At 37.2% G+C, this 22470-nt stretch overlaps 1 protein-coding gene across 3 annotated transcripts in view; it reads right to left on the bottom strand.

Moving 5' to 3' along the window:
* The window catches only part of KCTD3 (potassium channel tetramerization domain containing 3), a 70225-nt gene extending 49122 nt beyond the window's left edge, over nucleotides 1-21103 (bottom strand). Inside the window, exons 1-8 of one of the 3 annotated variants that reach the window (XM_027122183.1) lie at nucleotides 20603-21103; nucleotides 16696-16749; nucleotides 16400-16445; nucleotides 14708-14781; nucleotides 9533-9591; nucleotides 9181-9261; nucleotides 8066-8206; nucleotides 7517-7607 (exon numbers count right to left, since the gene is read on the bottom strand). In XM_027122183.1, coding sequence (XP_026977984.1) covers nucleotides 7517-7607; nucleotides 8066-8206; nucleotides 9181-9261; nucleotides 9533-9591; nucleotides 14708-14781; nucleotides 16400-16445; nucleotides 16696-16749; nucleotides 20603-20685 — 629 coding nt within the window. In that variant the 5' untranslated portion in view covers nucleotides 20686-21103. Of the gene's footprint in view, nucleotides 1-7516; nucleotides 7608-8065; nucleotides 8207-9180; nucleotides 9262-9532; nucleotides 9592-14707; nucleotides 14782-16399; nucleotides 16446-16695; nucleotides 16750-19978; nucleotides 19998-20602 lie in introns of those variants that run through there. The other 2 variants (XM_027122182.1, XM_027122184.1) reach the window with 2 other exon arrangements.
* Nucleotides 21104-22470: the final 1367 nt, after the last annotated feature.

Raw genomic sequence — 22470 nt, 5'->3', positions numbered from 1 at the left:
TACACCTATGGTCACCTAATCTATGACAAAGGAGGCAAGAATACACAATAGAGAAAAGACAGTCTCTTCAGTAAGTGGTGCTGGGAAAACTGGATAGTTACATGTAAAAGAATGAAATTAGAACATTCTCTGACACCATACACAAAAACAAACTCAAAATGGATTAAAGACCTAAATGTAAGGCCAGATACTATAAATGTCTTAGAAGAAAACATAGGCACAACACTCTAGATATAAATCGTAGCAGTATCTTTTTGGATCCATCTCCTAGAGTAATGGAAACAAAAACAAAAATAAACAAATGGGACCTAATTAAACTTAAAAGCTTTTGAACAGCAAAGGAAACGATAATCAAAATGAAAAGACAACCCACAGAATGGGAGAAAATATTTGCAAACAAAGTGACCGACAAGGGATTAATCTCCACAATTTACAAACAGAGCATGCAGCTCTATATAAAAAAACAAACAACCCAATCAAAAAATCGGCAGAAGATCTAAATAGACATTTCTCCAAAGACATACAGATGGCCAAAAAGCAGATGAAAAGATGTTCAACATCACTAATTATCAGAGAAATGCAAATCAAAACTACAGTGAGTTATCCCCTCACACCAATTAGAATGGCCATCATCAATAAATGCTGGAGAGGGTGTGGAGAAAAGGGAACCCTCCTACACCCCTGGTGGGAATGTAAATTGGTACAGCCACTATGCAGAACAGTATGGAGGTTCCTTAAAAAACTGAAAATAGAACTACCATATGATTCAGCAATCCCACTCTTGGGCATATATCTGGAGAAAACCATAATTTGAAAAGATACATGCACCACAGCGTTCACTGCAGCACTATTTACAATAGCCAAGACATGGAAGCAACCTATATGTCCACTGACAGGAATGGATAAAGATGTGATACTTATATATAAGGGAATATTACTCAGCCATAAAAAGAATGAAATAATGCCATTTGTAGCAATGTGGATATACCTACAAATTATCAGACTAAGTGAAGTCAGACAGAGAAACTATCATACGATATCACCTATGTGTGGAATCTAAAAAAAAAATAGTAATAATACAAATGAACTTATTTACAAAACAGAAAGAGACTCACAAACTTTGAAAACAAACATTGTTACCAAAGTGGAAACGCAGCAGGGGAGGGATAAATTAGGAGTTTAGGATTAACATATACACAATACTATATATAAAATAGATAATCAACAAGGACCTACTGTAAAGCATAGGGAACTCTACTCAGTATTCTGTGATGACCTAAATGGGAAAAGAATCTGAAAAAGAATGGATATATGTATGTGTATGACTGAATCAACTCTGCCATATACCTGAAACTAACAGAACATTGTAATCAACCATATTCCAAAATAAAAAAAAAAAGACCTGTCTCAGTAGGTGTCTTGTACAAGCTAATTAAAATCCAAACTAGAAGAGTAATATTCACCTCCAAGTTGATGTCTGTCCTATCCATCTGAACTATAGCACTCCTCACCAAATGTGGTAAGCAGAATAATGGCTCCCCAAACATGTCCTCATCCAAACTGCTGAAGCCGGTGAATATGTTACCTTATATGGCAAAGGGGCTTCGCAGTTGTGATTAAATTAAAGAGATGGAGGGATTATCCAGGTGCAACCAATGTAATCATAAAGTTCCTTATAAGCAGAGGTAGGAGAGTGGGAGTTAGGGAAGAGATCTGAAGATGCCATGCTGCTGGTTTTAAAGACAGAAAAAGGAACTGTGATCCAAGGAACACAGACGGCCTCTAGAAGCCGGAAAGGGCAAAGAAACAGATTCTCTGCTGGAGCCTCCAAAAGGAACCCAGCCCTGCCAATACCTTGATTTTAGCCCAGCAAGATCTAGTTTGAACTCTTCTGAACTCCAGAACTGAGTGATGATAACTGTGTTGTTTTAAGAAACTGAATGTGTGGTAATTTGTTAGAACAGCAGTAAGAAACTAATACAAGTCACCTATGTTATTTTCTTCTCATACGTCTCTGCAGCTGAAACTTTGTTGTTCAGTTGATTTGTTTGTTAGATGTTTCTACCCCAGTCCACTCCCTTAGGAATAGAAACCATAAGGTGAGGAGGGGTAGCCCTCAGACTGAGCCCACTGCCTGTCCCACTGAGTCAAAGAATTACTAATAATGTTGTCAAAATTGTTTGATGTTACTAACACCAGAGACCAGGAACACAGCATTTATTCTGATGCATTCTTAGGTATCTTCTGTGTGCCAGGGACATGGGAAGCATTGGGATGGAGAGAGGTATTAACAGCTCCTGACACCCAGATCTCAATACAATCACATGGAGCAACAAGGTAATACTGATTGTAAGATGTTTTTGAGCAATTAAAATGCAAATGGTATAGCAATGTTTGGAAGGCTGTAATTTAAAAGAAAGGCATGGTGGGCACAGTGGTGAAGAGCAGTGGCTTTAGACTCAGGATTTAGTTGAGAATCCTGTCACTTCTTTCCTCAGGATGACCTGGGGTACTTTTTTCTCCAAACTGATTTTCTCACTAGTAAAATGGGGATGATGAGATCCATGCCACAGGTTGTTGGAATAATTAAATGAGAAAATGTATACAAGAGCCTTTAGTGTAATGCCTGGCATAAAATAATACCCCAATAAATCATAACTTAAAAGTCCAATTCATTTCTCAATATTTAGAAGCAATTTTTATGGAACTAGATGGTTTCCCAACCTTTTCTCATCCGGAGCCTCTAGAGCTGAGTTATTATTTGTTTTTTAATTGGAGTAAAATTGCTTTACAATGTTGTGTTAGTTTCTGCCGTACAATGAAGTGAATCAGCTATATGTATACATATATACCCTCCCTTTTGGACCTCCCTCCCTTGCCCTCCCACCCCACCCATCTAGGTCATCACAGAGCACCAAGCTGAGCACCCTGTGCTATATACAGCAGGTTCCCACTAGCTATCTATTTTACACATGGTAGTGTATTTATGTAAAACCAAATCTCCCAATTCATCCCACCCTCCCCTTCCCCGTGTACACATGTCCGTTCTCTACATCTATGTCTCTATTCCTGCCCTACAAATAGGTTCACCTGTACCATTTTTCTAGATTCCACATATATGCATTAATATACAATATGTGTTGTTCTCTTTCTGGCTTACTTCACTCTGTGTGACAGACTCTAGGTCAATCCACATCTCTACAAATGACCTAATTTCGTTCCTTTTTATGGCTGAGTAATATTCCATTGTATATATGTACCGCATCTTCTTTATCCATTCATCTGCCGATGGACATTTAGGTTGTTTCCATGTCCTGGCTATTGTAAATAGTGCTGCAACGAACATTGGGGTACATGTGTCCTTTTGAATTATGGTTTTCTCAGGGTATATGCCTAGTGTTGGGATTACTGGGTCATACGGTAGTTCTATTTTTAGTTTCTTAGGGAACCTCCATACTGTTCCCCATAGTGGCTGCATCAATTTACATTCCCACCAACAGTGCAAGAGGGTTCCCTTTTCTCCACACCCTCTCCAGCATTTACTGTTTGTAGATTTTTTGATGATGGGCATTCTGACCAGTGTGAGGGGATACCTCATAACTCTAGAGCTGAGTTATCTTATTTGGAAGAGCTCTCCCTCCTTCCCACATCTCCCCAATCCTTTCCCCACTCCCAAATCCATAATTTCTTCTCAGTGCTGAAATGATTCGTCACACCAGATTCTGTCAATTAGGGTTTCCCTTTGCCTATTTTCCTTCAAGAGATGGACCCCAGCCAGATAGGGGGATTTGGAGGTTAGTTAGGAGATCCTCCAACTAAAAACACAACTGTGGTTTGGAGAGGGTACCATACGAAGGCAGAAATATAAGGACACAATGATTCTTTCTTTGTGGTCAAGATGGATGAGCTACGTTTAATAGAGCAATTTTGTTTGCCTATGTTGTTGTTGTTCTTTTTTTTTTGGAAAAAACACACTGTATATCAGCATAAAATCCCTCACTGTTTATTTTCTACTGGACCTTTCTCAATATAACTTTCACTGTTTTCTTTCCAACACCTCACTGCCAAGTTGATTAGAAAGGCAGTTGATTCTACCTCTCAAAGGTTAAACTGTGAAGTTAAACATATATGCAAGTCTTTCTCTTTAACACATAAAAATGCTTTATCTTGTTTCTCTTCCATCTAACCCAACACACAAAAATACTCAATCTCCTATTCTGAATTCTCAGCAGATAATGAAGGGAATAATTAAGATGATCAACAAATAGGCCTATGAAACAGAATCAAGAGCCCAGAAATAAACCCAAGCATATGCAGTCATCTAGTATTTGACAAGGGAGCCAAGAATAGTGTATGGAGAAAAGGCATTTTCTCTTCAATTAATGGTGTGAGGAAAACTGGATATTCACATGTAAAAGAATGAAATTTGACCTGTACCTTACAACACTCACAAAAATAAACTCAAAATGGATTAAAGACTTAAATGTAAGACCTAAAACCATGAAACTCCTAGAAGAAAACATAGGAAAAATGCTCCTTGACATGTGTCTTGGTAATAATTTTTTTTTTGAAAATGACACCTAAAGCACAAGCAACAAAATAAAAAATAAACAAGTGGGACTACATCAAACGAAAAAAGCATCTGCACAGAAAAAGAAACTATCAACAAAGTGAAAAAAAACCTATGGAATAGGAAAAAATATTTGCAAACCATATATCTGATAAGGGGGTCAATATCCAAAAAATATAAAGAACTCATACAACTCAATAGCAAAAAACCAAATAATCCAATTAGAAAATGGTACAAAGGACTTGAATAGACATTTTTCCAAATATATACAAACGGCCAACAGGTACATGAAAAGATGCTCAGCATCACTTGTCATCAGGGAGATGCAAATTAAAACCACAGTAAGATATCACTCCATACTTGTCAGAATGGCCATCATCAAAAAGACACGAGATAACAAATGCTGGTGTGGATGTGGAGAAAAGGGAACCCTTGTGCACTGTTGGTGGGACTGTAAACTGGTACAGCCACTATGGAAAACAGTGTAGAGTTTCCTCAAGAATATTAAGTATAGCTCTACCCTATGATCCAGCAATTCCAGTTCTGGGAATATATTCAAAGGAAATGAAAACACTAGTTTGAAAAGATATCTGCACCCCCGTGTTCATAGCAGCATTGTTTACAATAACCAAGACAGGGAAACAATCTAAATGTCCATCAATGGAAAAAAAAAAAAAGTCTAAAATTAGATTCAAGTATATAAAAATAAATATAAAGCAAGATAAAGGGGGCTTTCATATTCAATGAGAAAGGATGATTTATGTAATAATCAGAACATAATTAGCCACCCACTTGGAAGAAAATAAAACAGATTGCTAAATCTAACACCATATACAAAAAGTAAATTCCACATGGATTAAAGATCTAAAGTGTAATATAACCTCCAAAAGGGAAACAATCTACACAAATACTCTTCATTAATACAAGTGACAGGTTGTAAACTGAGCAAGAAAAAAGAAATATAGAAGTAAAACCTAACAAGGTAGAAAATTAATGAATATAGGTGAAAAATATTTCACTGTGCTACTCTTTCCTTTTTTAAGGTTTTAAATTTATTGATATAAAAAGCTGTGGAAAAACAATTTATTAAAATGATTACACTTAAAATAATTTGAATATTTTCCTTTCTTCTGAAATCTTTTTATTGGCATTGTGTTGAGTGATTTAACTGTACATGAGAAAATCTAATATGTCCTTAATTCTTTCCCTTTGTCACTTTGCATGGGCATATTGCTCTGAAATCAACACTCAGTGAAAGCAAAGAAAAGTCATGGTCAAAAGCAAAAACAAAGAATGGAATATGTAACAGCATCATCTTTCTTACATTACTCACTCAATGAGTGAAATTTTGTGCAATACCATGTGTCCCTGTCTGGCAAGTCACAATCTTTAGCACTGCTGTGCAGTAACATAAATGATGCTGTTACACCTGGATAACTTGGTATAACCGTTATACAACTAACTCCTTTGGAATCCCCTATCAAAAAAATGTACATAATATTTAAACAAACAAAGCAAAATCTAAAACCATTTCTCAATTTAGGTCCATAAGCTGGTAAGTTCAAAACAACACTCTTGAAAAAAAAAAAATTCGGGCTTTCCCTGGTGGCGCAGTGGTTGAGAGTCCGCCTGCCGATGCAGGGGACACGGGATCGTGAACCGGTGAGGGAAGATCCCACGTGCCGCAGAGTGGGCTGGGCCCATGAGCCATGGCCGCTGAGCCTGCGCGTCCGGAGCCTGTGCTCCGCAACAGGAGAGGCCGCAACGGGAGAGGCCACAACGGTGAGAGGCCTGCGTACCGCAAAAAAAAAAAAAAAAAAAAAAAGAAAATCCCTTTTTCAAATCAGTCTTGCTTCATATAAAATCATCCCTGAAAGAAATCATCCAAAAAATATTTTTCATACTACTCAATAAATAATATTAAAAATACATATCAATAGAACGCTCTCAAAATGAAAAGTGTGCACCAAATCTCTACTGCAATGAAAATATAAAGTGCAGATTACTGATATAAGGTCTTTTTTTTTTCCTTTAACACATATGGCAAATCTCTCATAAACTGAGGGGTTTTTTTCTTTTATTCAATACATCTGGGATCCTTTAAATGTATCTGTAAACTTCAGAAGACATTTTAAATATTTTTAATCTATTGTGGCTACTTTTTCTTAACTAAATTCAATAGTGACAAAATATTTATATGTTTTTTGATATTTTGGCAATTAAATTCAATAGGATCATAGTCTAAGTTAGTATATCCTAACCATTTTTGTTCTTCTACGCCATTTCCTGTCATCAACATTTCTCATTGCATACAGTGATTTTGAACTAATAATCCTACCTTTTTTCCAACTGAAAAAGAGAAATCACTGGTGTACACTTTTCCTTGTTCCCTGTTAGTTACTGAGAATGCAAGAATTAGTAAAACCAAACTACCTCTGTGTAAAGCTCACACACTATAGATGTTAAACTACATCACTTCTGCCTACAACTGTCCTGCTTCACCTCGCTCCCAACCATATGGCAGTCATGACCAATGTAGGGTCCTATTCTCCCCTACCGTAGAGTACAAAAGACTCAATCATTATAGACAAAAAACACAGGGCTCACATTAACAATCCTGCCTCATCATTTAATACAATAGTTAAATGATTCAGAAGCTGGATATACTAAGCAAGAAGATGTAACTTCAAAATATCTCAGTTATATCACAGTTCACACTGTATATGCAATATTTAAGACATACTAAGGCTATCAATAATATTTACCAAATTAGTTGTGAGAATAAAAGCAAACTAAATCTAATCAGGAGATACAGAAGTGGGCAAAATATGAAGGAAAAATATTTGATGACTAAAATAAATAGCTCTTAAATCTATAAAAATAAAATCACAATATTAAAAAATACCCCCCAAAATAAAAAGCAAACCATTATTAATTATACAATACCTGTAACACACAGCAAAATGGGCATATGCAGCTACAATCCAGTTGTGATGGCCAGCTACTATTAGTACCTTTCGTGGATCCACAGGAAATCCTGTTGATATTAGCAAAAGAAATCTTTTACGTTCTAAAGAAGGAGTTGGCAAAACTATGACTAACAGGCCAATTCCAGTCCTCTACCTCTTTTGATAAAGAAAGCTTTGTTGGAACACAGCCATTCACATCTGTGCATACATCGTCATCGCTGCTTTCGTGCCACAATGAAAGCTGAGCAGTTCCAACAGAGACCCTTCAGCTCATGAAGCCCAACAGGTTCGCTGTCTGGCCCTTTCCAGAAAAAGTCTGCCAACCTCTGTTCTAAAGATTTAGAGCTAACAGAAGATCATGAACTTTCTAAATAAAAATTATGTTAAGTGAGATTCTTCAAGATATAAATGGTAGATCTAGATTAAAAAGAGATAAAGCAAAAATCACATCTTTAAAAATAATTACTCAATATCATCTAGAACTAAAAACATACGTACTTTTAAAATTTATGTACTCTTTGCTTACCTAGCCTAACAGTCTCTTCCCCAGCTCCAGAGAGAACAGGCTGTGTACCATTTCCTCGAGCTTCACCTTCTGTAAAATTTAGCCCATTTCTAGAATCAGCAGAGGATCTAGTAGTGTTGTTTATTTTACGACTAGGAATACCTATAAAAGGAAAGAAAAAGATAAGTTTATTTCTAAGTTCACTTACCAAAAATTTAAAATTTCACATTATGGCTAAGAAACAAACAAATGTGAATTTCATTATAGCCAAAATTTATCTTCCAATATACCAATTTACTGCAAATAATTAACTACCATAGAAAACAAGACGAGATTTTTTAAAAATAAAATTCATTCAACAGATTTGATACTTATGTTATATATATAAAAAGTAAGACTAAGACTTATCATATTATACTCTGTATTTACCTAGCTCTAGGTTACCAAATCAATCAATCACTAACTCATTCATTCTGTCACTAGTCTTCACATTTATGGAACAGTTACTATGCGTTAGGTACTATTTACTAATTTAAACCGCTCTACAGCTGAATTGCCTTATACTTTCAAACATCTCTTATTTGGCAGGAGAGCCTTTTTCAAAATGAAATCTTGTTCAAAAGCCTGCTACAACACAGGTGAAGACCGAACTCTTCTAACTCACTGAAGAGGGGCAGAGATGACATGCACCTCACACTCCTCTGCCTGTACACTGCTAAATCTCTAAAAACTCCTGGGGTTCCACAAAGGAGATCAACAACCAATTCTCAAACACGGGAGTCAGCAAATCTGGCCATGGTCAAGTCCAGCCTGATGGCTCTTTACGTAAATAAAGCTGTTATTAGACACAGTCTCACCCATGCATTTCTGTAGCGTTTATGGCAGAGCTGAAGAGTTGCCACAGAGATCTTTTAGCTCACAAACCCATCTGGCCCTTTACAGAAAAAGTTTGGCAAATCCCTACCCTAATACACAGTATGACTTAACTTCTGTTAATATTAAAGTTCTCACTTTTTCTAGTAGATTTACAAAGGAAACTCAATAATCAAGAAACAGATTTTCCTACTCACACATCTGTACTTACTTAATGATAAAAAGACTTAAAAAAAAGAACTAAATAAATAAAGCAGAAGTACCTGGTGGAGGCAAGTAACCATGAAAAAGGACACTGCCACAAGATGAACGCTCCAGTTCTTCACATAAGAGAAGCCTTCTTACTAAAAACATTTCAAAGCAAACTTGTCAAGAGTACATGCAAACACAAAAATAGTACTCCACTTTTATTTTCTCTAGTTAAAGAGGATAAGGAAAGAAAAGGAAAATGTTTAAGTTAAATCAGCTGACAACACCTTTTTACTATGAAAATCCACAAAAAGCAAGCACTGAGTAGTCCATCAAAAATCAGAACCTGATATAAAACAGATTTCATTTGGGCAAGTTTAGTGCTCAAAGGGTCAAATCATAAATATAAAATACTAGAATACATACCTAATGGAGTGATTCCATAAAATTCTGCTTCATGCCTGAGAACATTAATACTCACTCCCCTACAAAGAAACCAATGAATGATGTAAGTCCTCTAACACTGGCAACTCGGATTATCATCTGAAGCAAAAAGAAAAAGTACTAGGTTCTTAATGAACAAAGTCATAGGGCTTTAAAACTTACTTTTTTCCTAAGATCCTTAATTATTTGAAGAAGTATAGATAAAAAAACTGCACACCACCAAGAACGTTTTCTTACTAAAAAAACCATTTATATATAGATGAATTGGATGACTAAATGAGAGATTAGGGCTTTATAGGGTTAATACAAGTAATTATCAGAAGTATCTAATAAGGCAAACAAGAGTGGAAATCATTCCTATGGTATTAATTGCTTTTAACCATAATTTCCATACATATTTTAACCTCCCCAATTATCCTATAAGCTCCCTGCAAGCATGTTCTCCTCTGATCCATGTTTGTATGCCTCATGCAGGGCCTACCACAGTGCTTGTATGTAATTGTTACGCAATCCATATTTATTGAACAAATAAATTCAGATAAATGACTCTTCTCAACAGAAACCAAAAACAAAAGCAAAACAGAAGGCGGAGGAAAACAAAGATCAGCCTTAAGAAGGGCTGTTACCCAGACAAAGATGTTACAAGAAAGTAATATGAAAATAAGAAGTAAAAAAAAAAAAAAATAGAAGCTTAAGAGTTTAAAATGATTCATTTTAGGTTTCAGTTATAATCTGTTCTTACTTTAAAAATATTGCCTGGGCAGAAAAAAGAGGGGACATCACTGCAAATTCCATGAAAATTAAAAGAATAAAGGAATACTATGAACAACTCTATGCCTACAAACTTGATAGCCTAGGTGAAATGGACAATTGCTTGAAAGACACCATCTGCCAGAGCTCACACAAGAAAGACGATCCATCTCAATCGGTCTACATGTATTAAAGAAACTGAATCAACAATAACCTTCCAACACAGAAAGCACCGTGCCCAGGATTCACTGGTGAATGCCACCAGACACTGAAGGAAGAAATTAGACCAATCCTCTACACTCCCTTTCAGAGAAAGAAGCAGAGAGAACACTTCCTAACTCATTTTATAAGGCCCTCACTACTTTAATACCAAAACCAGACAAAGACATTACAAGAAAACTACAGACCAATATCTCTCATGAACACAGATGCAAAAATTCTCAACAAAATATTAGCAAACCGAATCCAACAATGTCTAAAAAGAAATATACACTACAACCAAGTGGGTTTTATCTCAGGTACGCAAGGCTGGTTCAATATTCTAAAATCAATTAATGTAATCTATCACATCAACAGACTCACATGATCATATCAATAGGTGCAAAAAAAGCGTGTGACAAAATCCAACACCCATTCATAGTAAAAAGTCTCAGTAAACTAGGCATAGAGGGGAACTTTCTCAACTTGATAAGACCATTTAAAAAAAAATCCTATAGCTAGCATCATATTTAATGGTAAGAAATTTGAAACTTCCCACTAACATCTGGTTACAAGACAAGGATAGTCCCTCTCACCACTCCTTTCCAACTTCATACTGGAAATCCTTATTTACACAAGTCAAGAAAAGAAAAGAAAAGGCATACAGATTGGGAAGAAATATATAAAACTGATGATCACAGATGACATGATTGTCTATATAGAAAATCCAAAGGAATGGACAAAAAACTCCTGGAACTAATAAGCAATTATAGCAAGGTTGCAGAATACAAGGTTAATGTACAAAAGTCGATTGCTTTTCAATATACCAACGGTGAACAAGAGAAACTTGAAATTAAAAACACAATACCATTTACATTAATACCCCCCAAAAAGAAATACTTAGGTATAAATCTAACAAAATATATACAAAATCTATATGAAGAAAACTACAAAACTCTGACGACTGAAATCAAAGAACTGAAAAAATGGACAGATATTCCTAGTTCATGGATAGGAAGACGTAGTATTGTTAAGACATTAGTTCTTCCCAATTTGATCTGATTCAATGTAATCCTATTCAAAAGTCTAGCTAGTTATTTTATGGATATCAACAAATTGATTATAAAGTTTACATGGAAAGGCAAAAGATCCAGAATAGCCAACACAATACTGAAGGAGAAGAACAAAGTTAGAGCACTACCACTACCCAACTTCAAGCTTTATTATAAAGCTAGAAAAATCAAGATAGCACAGTACTGGTGAAAAGAATCAACAACAGATCAATGGAATAGAACAGAAAGCCCAGAAATAGATCCCATACACATGGTCAACTGATCTATGACAAAGGAGCAAAGGCAAAACAATGGAGTAACAAATGGTGCTGAAACAACTGGACATCTGCATGCAAAAAAAAGAGAGAGAAATTAGTCTAAACACAGACCTTACACCCTTCACAAAAATTAACTCAAAATGATTCACAGACCTAAAGGTAAAATGCAAAACTAAAAAGCTCAAAGAAGATAACAGTTAGGAGAAAACCTCAGTGACAGTGGGTATGGTGATACCTTTTTAGATACAACCAAAAGACATAATCCATGAGAGGAATAAGGATAAGCTAGATTTCATGAAAATTAAAAACTTCTGCTCTACGAAAGACAATGTCAAGGAAATAAGACAAGCCACAGAATGAGAGAAAATATTTGCAGAAGACAAATTTGATAAGGGACTGTTATCCAAAATATACAAAGAACTCTTAAAACTCAACAATATGGAAACAAATTCAATTAAAAAATGGGCCAAAGACCTTAACCGAGGAAGATACAGAGGTAGCAAATAAGCCTATGAAAAGATGCTCCACATCATATGTCATTAAGCAAATGCAAATTAAAACAATGAGTTTCTACTACACATTAGTTAACATGGCCAAAATCCAGAATCCTAACACCAAATGCTGGCAAGGATGTGAAGCAGTAAGAACTGTCATACATTGCTGGTGGGAAAGCAAAATGCTACAGCCACTCTGAAAGACAGTCTGAGGGTCCTATAAAACTCTTACCATACGATCCAGCAACTGCACTCCTTGGTATTTACCCAAAGGAGTTGAAAACTTACGACCACACGAAAACCTGCACATGGATGGTTTTATAGCAGCTTTATTCCTAACAGCCAAAACTTGGAAGCAACCAAAATGTCCTCTTTAGTAGGTGAGTGGAAAAATAAACTGGTATATTCAGCTAATGAAATATTATCAACATTAAAAAGAAATAACATGAATAGACATGGAGGAAACTTAATTGCATAATATTAAGTGAAAGAAGCCAATCAGAAAAGGCTACATACTGTGTGATTCCAAATATGACATTCTGGAGAAGGCCAAATTATGGAAATAATACTTTGTACAGTATTATAAAGATGAACACGTGTCATTATACATTTGTGCTAACTCATAAAATGTACAACACCAAGTGAACCAAAGGTAAACTATGGACTTTGGGTGACTATGATGTCAATGTAGGTTCACATCAATCGTAAAAAAAAAAAAAATGTATCATTCTGGTAAATGATGTTAACAGCGGAGGAGGTTGATAATGAAGGCAGGGGGCACATGGGAAATCTCTGTACCTCCCTCTCAATTTTGTTGTAAACCTGAAACTGCTATTAAAAAAAGAAGTCTTAAAAAACAACAGACAAAAAAAATTCCGTAGGCCTAATGAACACGTGTAATTGCGATATTAAATTGCTTTTATTTGTGAAATTGGTTGTAACTAGTTTAATAAGAACAGTTAAAACTTTCTTATTCTATTTCAAAACTACTTGTGTTAACAGTACAGTAGCACTGGCTAATTATTTGTCTGGGGAAGACAGACAAATATGATAATGATAATACAGTGTGATAAGTGCAATACAAGAATTTTGTGCAAAAAACAGAAGTAGAACATAGTATTCTTTTTTCAATTCCTTCCCACCTCCTTTTAGAAGGTACTACTCAGAGAACTTAAGTTTGCTAGGCTTCCCTAAATGAAATAAAGAAGCAAGTTGAAAGAAAAGCAGTGAATACAAATATTTAAACTATTATATTTCTGCCTTTCATGGGTGATTTAGTCGTGGATTAGTCACAAGGACACTGACTAGGAGTAAATTTAGGCTTTAATCAAATGCTAAAAATAATTTTACCCCAAAAGTAAGTAGTTAGTAATATACTTCCCACTTCCACCCCAGGCCAAGAAATAGACAAACAAAAAGCCCCAACAAACTCTTTTATTCATTCAATAAATATCTATTGAGCAGCTACTATACGTGCCATTTTAACAACACTGGGAATACAGCAAGGAACAAACCAAACAAAAAAATCTTTGCTTTCAAGGAGCGCATATTCTAGTAAATATAAGCCCCAAATTATACAATATTATAAAGAAGCAGCTTAAAGAAACAATTAGAATTCTAAAAGGTGTTATCTCAAAAAGTATTAATAAGTCCTTAAGTGAAAGTTCATTAGGAATATATGAAATAAAACAATAAAATACAAATCAGATTGTAGCTTCCATTGTAGATTGTAGACTATGGCAAAGTTAAAGAAATAGTTTAAATGGTCATTCATTTACCCACCGAAGAAAAATATCGCTATGCGTCAAGCACAATGCTCAATCCTACAGGTATACAGTAAACAACTTGTCCTTTTAGAATTTAAAGTCTAATGGAAGATAGACGACTGGGGTAGTGGCAGTACAGGAAACTCTGAACACCTGCATCAGGCAGACACAGCAGGGATCATTGAAATGATCAGAATCAAGCTGAGAGCAGAAAGAGTTGAAAGTGTTGAAGCAACAGAAATGAAGCAGGAGCTAGATTAGAGAGAGCCTTAAGAAACAACAGGAAGTCCAAAATCCTTAGCCATTAATCCAGTAACACGTAAGAGTTGTAAGCAGAGGAATAACCAGATTAGATTTACATTTTCAGAAGTTAATTGTGGCTACAGTGTGAAAAATGAATTGAAGGGATATAAGAATGAAGACAGGCAAATTGGTAAGAAAGCTATCAGAGTAACCCAGAGGAAGGGATGATGGTGGCCTGTATCTATGACAGTTTAATTCTGATGAAACTTTTAAACAAAAATAATCTTGGGGCAGGGAAAAAAACTTTTCTTCATAAAATATACCCAAAACCATACCTTTGAATAAAAAATTTACTTTAAAAAAATACATTTCTTACCTTAAGTCTAGTTCTTTTGTCCGAAGAAAATTTAAAATGGGTGCAAACGCTGCTGGATCTCTATCAATAAATATCTGTAAATAAAGAATTACAAATTTTACTTTCAAATTATAAATTAAACTTCTAACTTTAATATCTGTAACACTAACTTAGGGAACAAAAACTGAATTATTTAAATACTATATTTCCTTGACTCCACTCTTACTAAATTTTAATGTTTCTAAAATTGAAATGTAGTTATAACCGTGTGCATTTATGTGGTAGTAGTGGTGTCTTTTCTCCACCTGAAAAGCTGTTGTTAGATTGATTATATTTTAAGGTGCAGGAAAAATGGTATCAAATAAGTCCACTTTCTCATTTCTATTTAATTGATATATTTGGTGAAAGGGACACCAAAGGGAAAATTTTTATCTGAAATATTCTAGAATTCAATAAATACTCTGAAAACATTATGCATGAATAATACTTTCTTACATCATCTGATCACTAATTATTGGTGACAGTGATTGTGATTTACATAATTTGTGATTCATAAGTGAATAATTAAAACAACAATGTACTTTTATAATACACACCAGGCAATCAAGAAAAGTAAAACTGCATACTGCTGTCTAAACTGGAAAACAGTAACACTTTTACATACGACTATCTCAATTTCCTCAAGGGCTGGGTGTAGGGTGAAGGGGAGGGTGACAACAACAACAAAATTTTTTAAAATAAAAAACACAGCACCACAGAATACATATGGGGAAAATAAAATGCTTAAAAAATATGAAATACATAATTGATAACTTTTTACAGGAATGTATGCCAACACTATTCTGAACCAATTACAAAAGCTCTGAACACCTTTTAAAGCTTATGTAAGTCAATTACACAGCAGAATGGTAGCAAATAATAAACCTTCTTATATTATAATCAGTTACTATATACAGTGAATGAAGTTCTTATGGCTTCATAAATTCTTGCTTTTGTTTTTATTAGAATCAATCAGAAGTTGAAGAAAACACCACAGATTTGTAGAGATCTAATTACTGATGTCCTTTTTCTAATCTCACATGGACATATCTACTTGTGCTGCTTTATTCCATCTGCAAATCTCATCACAGCAAATAAACACCTCTGGTCACTTTGTTGCCTCCCAAATGAAAGTCTTACTTGCTTTTGTGAGCCCTAGACATTTACTTTACATGCTATTGTTCATATTACAACTGCTTTTTAAATTTACAAACCAATTTTTTTTAACTGAAATTTAATAGTTCTTTACTACCCTCACTCCACCATTGCTGCACAAGTTCATAAGGTTATTCTCCAAAATAAAAAATTGTAGAACTTTTTGCAACATCTTACCAATATTGAAATATTTTACTATTTACATTCATCTATTTACTGTTCGAGTTTCAATTACTGATTAAAAGAAATATTTCCTCTCTTGACAATGTAAGCTCAGATCCTACAATCTCTCTAATCATGATTACTTAAATTGCTATATGCAGTATTCCCAGTTTCAAGTTCTCTTCTATAATTACAGAAACACTATTCATGACAAGAAATCAAAATCTTTAAGTACATATACTTTCATTTAGTAGTTATTAAAAGAGTAGTTTCCCTGTCTTCTTAGAGTATAAGGATCAAACATTATAAGCATTTTTTGATCTAATTTAGAACATACATCAACATTGTTATACTCACAGCACCAGTTTCATCTCGAAGTGTTGAAATTCTTCCACTCAGCAAACTAGAAGTCATTAACATTAAGACAGAGTTAGTTTTTAAAATCTGAGTATGAATAAAATGCTCTAAGTCTTTCAAACATCAAAGACCAACACAAATGAATCATCCTATCTCCAAGGTAAAATAACAATTTAAAAATTATATTTTAAGAGTTAAGCTTTTGTATTTGATACATAAAAATATTTATTTTTTACTGTTTTAATAAATAATCAACTGTATTTTAAAAAAAGGTACTAAAGAATTATATGAAATACCTGGAAAAAAAGGAATCTGGAATCCACATAAGTGTTTGTCTTGAGGTACTAAACCTGCAATTAAAAAGTAGCTGGTATTATAAGAGAGGACATGATTTGAAATTTCCATGTTAGTTAACTTGCTTTAATACACTGGCTAATGATTTACAAGTTGCTGCATAGCTACAGCTGTATCAATTATATTCATTACTTTTAATATCTTTAAATTTTGCTACTTTCAATTCAGAGTTAAGTTTATTCCAAGAGCTGTCAACAAAATCAAATAATTAATTTGCTTACATATAAAGCTTCCTAAAACACTACTTTCTAGCATGCCAATCTACTGAAGAATCAATAATTAGCGCACCACACCAAGTCTAAAATTCTCAATATAACATACTATCTTCAGGTCACGTTTCATCTCTCCAACACAAACTGGTTTCCCCTCTAATAAGACAGTACTTCTTAATATCCCCAAACAATCCATGCTTACACCACTTCAGAATCTCCATCCCAGCTGCATCAACCTCATGTTCAATTATCTAAGTTCCACCCATCTTTTTTTTCATAAATTTATGTTTTTATTTTTTAATTTATTTTTGGCTGCGTTGGGTCTTCGTTGCTGCGCGTGGCCTCTCTCTAGTTACAGCGAGCGGAGGCTACTCTTCGTTGTGGTGCACCGGCTTCTCACTGCGGTGGCTTCTCTTGTTGCGCAGCATGGGCTCTAGGCGCGCGTGCTCATTAGTTGTGGCTCGCAGGCTCCAGAGCGCAGGCTCAGTAGTTACGGCTCACGGGCTTAGCTGCTCCGCGGCATGTGGGATCTTCCCGGACCAGGGCTCAAACTCGTGTCACCTGCACTGCCAGGCGGATTCTTAACCACTGAGTCACCAGGGAAGCCCCGCCCATCTTTCTTGATACCATCCAGGTTCTACCTTCTCTTTAATGGCTTTCCAAATATACTACCCTATACTATCTTTCTGAGCTCACATTAATCCCACTGCACATAATGCATTTAACATTTCCTTTATAGTCTTGGGCTATTCACAACTGTTGCATTCACTCATTCAAGAATCACTCAGTAAACACTGTTTTGAGGTTAACTGCCATTTGATCAAGTCTCCTTATTACCACCAATTTGAGGGGAACTTTATCAAAGCCACATGTAACAGACCGAGGCAAAACAATCAGTAACAGATGTAAACTGGCATGACAAAGAATTCGATATAGGGCTCATCCAGTCCAGCACTTGATGTCTGAATATTTTCATTTTAAGACTCATCACACTGCACTATGTATTTCTGACTCGCTGCCCCATCACCACGTGTCCTCACACAGAAGAGAGCCCAACAGACCCTTTACTTTCCCTCCACATTCATTTTCTAGCATTACATGACTGTTTTAAAGTAGCTCCTGTGCCCATTAATCAGGCTAAGAAAGGAGCCAGTTTACTCAAGAAAATATGGCAAATTTTCCCAAGCACATTTCTTACCAGAATCTTAAGAAAAAAATGAGAAGTAGATTACAACTAGTTAGAGGAAACTGACTTGGTCAAATCAATAGAAGCAAACCCAGTAAATACGGTAAACTGAAATATCTAAGGATCCACTGCAAAAATGAGTCACTGTGTTTTGGAGGCAATCAAATTAATTCCAAATAAGGATCACTTCTAACTTGTGACCTTTCACATTCACTGCTTATTCAGCAAATTGTTTGCCAAATAACTCAAATTTTGTGTTACTTAGAAAATTACCCAGGTCTGCTTAAAGTCATATTAGCAATTTCAATTAAAATCAGCAGTTCGGGGTGGGTTTAGTAATCTGGAATTTCTGGGCAAAGGGATTAGACTCTCATCCCCACCATTTTTTTTTTTTCTCCAAACAAGTGGAAGATAGGGGGAGAAAATCCCAGAGCTCTAAAACTGGTTCCAAATATGACTTCATGAAAACTACAACATTTAAAATTACATATGACAAGCATAATTCTCTGAAACGTATATATATGAAAAGCCTTTTCTATGTTTTTATCTCATATCTACAGTATGCCAAGAAAAAGATCACGTGCAATCTGGCCTCAGCAAAACATATCCACATTTATACTCCATGCTACTTGCCTCCTAAATTTACTTGGAAACAATCTAGTTAAAATTATTTATTCCGCAGTTACTGTTGATAGATAATGCCACTAACCCTTGTATTTCCCATTTATTGCTTCAAATTTTTTTATCAATCCTGGAAGGTTGTACTATTATTGTCATTACACATTTTAGGAAACTAAGCACTAAAAAATAATTTGCCTAAGGTTGCTAAGCTTGTCTCCCACTGGCTGGTCCCAGACTTCTCTCCTGAGGCCTCAAATCATACTCATTCATAACAGAATTAATCACGAATGGAGCCACATTGGTTTCCTTTCACTTCATTAGGGTTCTTCTGGTAAATAATAACATTAACAATTCTAAATGAAACCTCATCTTCTCTACTTTCTGAATCATCCATTAAGTGTTAAATAAATGATAAAAATTGGTCATTTTTTTGATTAGACCCTACGTATACCATGTGCTTCTCTGCTCATAAGAAACTCTCGTTTGAGTGTCACACTATCACTTCACAGCTGAGTTCAATTCTATGCCACAGGTGGTTCTCCCAGTGGCAATTACTCAACTTCAAGGAAATTAGAAACTAGGGCAGGGATTTTAAATGACTATAGTGCTACACTTCTGAAGGCCAGCTCTTGCAGGGTATTCCAGTTTTGCATTCATAAGTTACCAAAGCGGCAAAATTTTCACGTGATTTTAGGAAAATATCCATGTCTTGCATTAGCAGACACCAATCTTCCCCTCCATAAAACCAGAATCTATATAGCAGCAATGACGTTGTAAACTAATTAAGTTTTCCTTGGGGGATGAGAGGGGAAAAAAAGAGTGAGCGGAGAAAGCATTACTGTTTCCTGTGTTGAATTCTCCAGCACACTCAGAAAACCATTCAAACACTATACATTTTTACCACTATGGTTCACAGTGCTGCCGTTCTGTATTTTTAAAAATACTAGTTAAAAAGTCCTAGGTGTTGAGCATAGCAAAATACACTACCTCCCAGGGTGCTTCATCGTTTATCTCCCACCTAGCCTAAAACTCAACTACCCCGTCCTTGAAACAGCTGGCAAACTCCCATTTCCGAGAGGAGTGACTCATAAACCACAGCAAATCCACAGAAGTATGATTCCCCCCCACCCAACAAGCTTATTAAAAGATACAGTAAGGGAGTGGAAGGCCAAAGAGAGATCAGAGAAGAGCTTTCGGTCTGTTTACTAGGAGAGCGCAACAGGGTGTCACTACCCAAAGCTTCCCAGAACCAACTCTTCAAACTGCAGTTTCTGGACTCGCTGCCCTACAAGTTGAACAGATCCTTCAGAGCCACGCATCAAGAAACTCTGAAAATAAATAACAAGGTACCGCGCATCTACGGCACTCCCTCCACCGAAATTCTTGGAGATTTCAAACAGCCCTTACTGAGGCATTATCGCCCGAGCAAATCGATTTACCTTGTTGACCAAAGAGAAAGGGAGGCAGATGCACCTGCAACAATCAAACCACAAGGCCCGGCTTCTACAAAATAAATTCCTCAAGTACGCGCCAGGGTTAGGTAAGGAAGGCTATAGAATGTTCCTCTCGGCCTGATCCCCTAGAAAGGGGGAGGGACGTAGCTGATATTCTAGTAAGGCAGCAGCGCGGCCAGATGAACCCTGGTCTCGGTGATTCCCAAGGCCGCCTGCCCCTCGAGATCCGCGGACCTGCACCCGCCCGGAGGGCCCTGCACTCCCCGCCGACTCGGCGCCCATGCTCGCCCGCTATCCCGCCCCCCCGGGGCCCGGCCTCCCCCGGAGGTCGCCCGCCCGTTATCCCCCCACCCCGAGCCCCTTCTCCCCGACTCACCTGGTTCCCCCCACGTTCAGCTGCACGATCTCGCCGCTGCCGGCCGCCGCCGCGGCGAAGCTGCCGCAGTGCCCTCCCGACATGTCTGGCGGCTCCGGCGGCACCCGCCGCCCTCCCTCCCCGGCCGGGGCCGTGGAGCCCGCGGCGGGAGCCCGAGGCGGAGGCAGCAGCGGCAGCGGCGGCGGCGGCGGCTGCAGGGCCAGCAGGGCTGCGGACGCCGGGGGGCGGGCGGCGCGCGGAGCCTCCCCCACGTTCTCGGCGACCGGGCGGGGCTGGCGGGCGTCCGCCTCTTCCCCTCCGCTCCCGTGCCGCGGGAAGGCGGCCGGGCCTCCACCTCCCGTGGCCTCCAGGCCGCCCAGCCGTGGCCTGCCGTCAGCTCTCCGCTGCCTCCCTCGCAGCCGCTGCAGCCGCAGCGCCGGCGGGAGGAGGGGTCGCCGCGTGGGACAAAATACCGCGGCGTTCTGCCCTTCGCCCGCCACGGCCACCGAGCTTGAGGCGGAGGAAGGAAACGGGGAGGAGGAGCTTCCCAGCCCAGCGGCCGGCGCGGAGTGGGGGGTGGGGGAATGCACTCCTGGACCAAAGCCGGGTCCCGTGGGATCCTGTTTCTTCCCTCCTACCCACGCAATCCCAGCACGTTTCTCTTTTACATTTCAGATTTTCCAGCCCCGGGACTCAGATTTCCCAGGTTGAGGGCAAGTCTGGGCAAGTTTTCCTAAGCATCCTTATTGTCTCCCTTCTCCACGTGGATTTGGGAGATGAAAGGAAAATTTCTTAGAGGAAGTTTTGCTTAAATGTTTACGTTGCTATTTATGGTGGAAATGCAGTGAAAATTGGGGGATTTTAAAACTTTATAGCGCTTATCTCAGCAAACTCGTTACCTTACCCTCTTCCATCTCATCCCTACTCTCCCAAGCAGTTCGATTTTGTTAAGAAGGGGAGAAAACAAAAGACAAAAACAAGGAAAAAAAAAAAATACCCCTAGGCAGTGTAGGGCCACACGTTTCCGGACTATAGTAAGTACTCAGCTAATGTTACACACACAAATACAATTTTTTAAAGTTTATTTATTTTTGCTTTAAACAGTATATATTGGAACTGGAAACCTTAATGGCTACTAAAATATATTTTTAAAATGGTAACACTATAATACCTGGTGAAGTAAAATTCATATTTTATGGCAAGAGGGGAAATATTTAAACATAAAATTTTTCTTGGCTTCCTTCGTCCCTTTGGGGCGGAATGAGCATCTGCATTCCCCGGACCTCCTTAGGAGGTAACGTTCCTTCTTAATCTCATCAAGGGTCACAATTCTTTAGGAGATAATCTTCCTTCTTAATCTTGGGGCCGCTCACTTTGTACTCGTAGATCTGGATTGTGTAACTGTCAGTAATACATCATTTAATGTACAACCCTCTGTCTCAAAAACTTGTATAGCTATGCTTTGACCTCATAGGCAGAACAAACCTCGAAGCTTTCCGAAAGGCTGTTCCTGGGTTATAATTTTCAATTAGGCTCAGATAAAGTTTTTCATTTCTTTCTTTTTTGTCTTTGGAGATTTTCTAAATTCTTTTTTATTTAATGTTTTTACTGTAGTATAGTTGATGTATCCATTTCTTTCTTTTATCGACTAATTTATTTTGTTAACCTGATGGCTCCACGAGCTAACAAAGACAGTATATTATGTTTCAGAAGTCGTTTGTGGTACTAAAGCCTTTGCATGAATCCTGTTTTGCTATAATTTTACCATAAAAATTCAAAATGAAGATCTACATGATAGTATACTTTTAATTTTCATTGTCATATAATTTTTTTAATCCTCTGCTGGCAAATATGCCAGTGATATGATATCCAAATTTGACTTAAAAGAG

Source organism: Aethalodelphis obliquidens, unplaced genomic scaffold (assembly GCF_003676395.1).
Source record: "Aethalodelphis obliquidens isolate GAN/ISIS:26980383/991018 unplaced genomic scaffold, ASM367639v1 scaffold24, whole genome shotgun sequence".
In the NCBI taxonomy this organism is placed as follows: Eukaryota; Metazoa; Chordata; class Mammalia; order Artiodactyla; family Delphinidae; genus Aethalodelphis; species Aethalodelphis obliquidens.
This window is presented reverse-complemented; position numbering and strand designations above follow the sequence as displayed.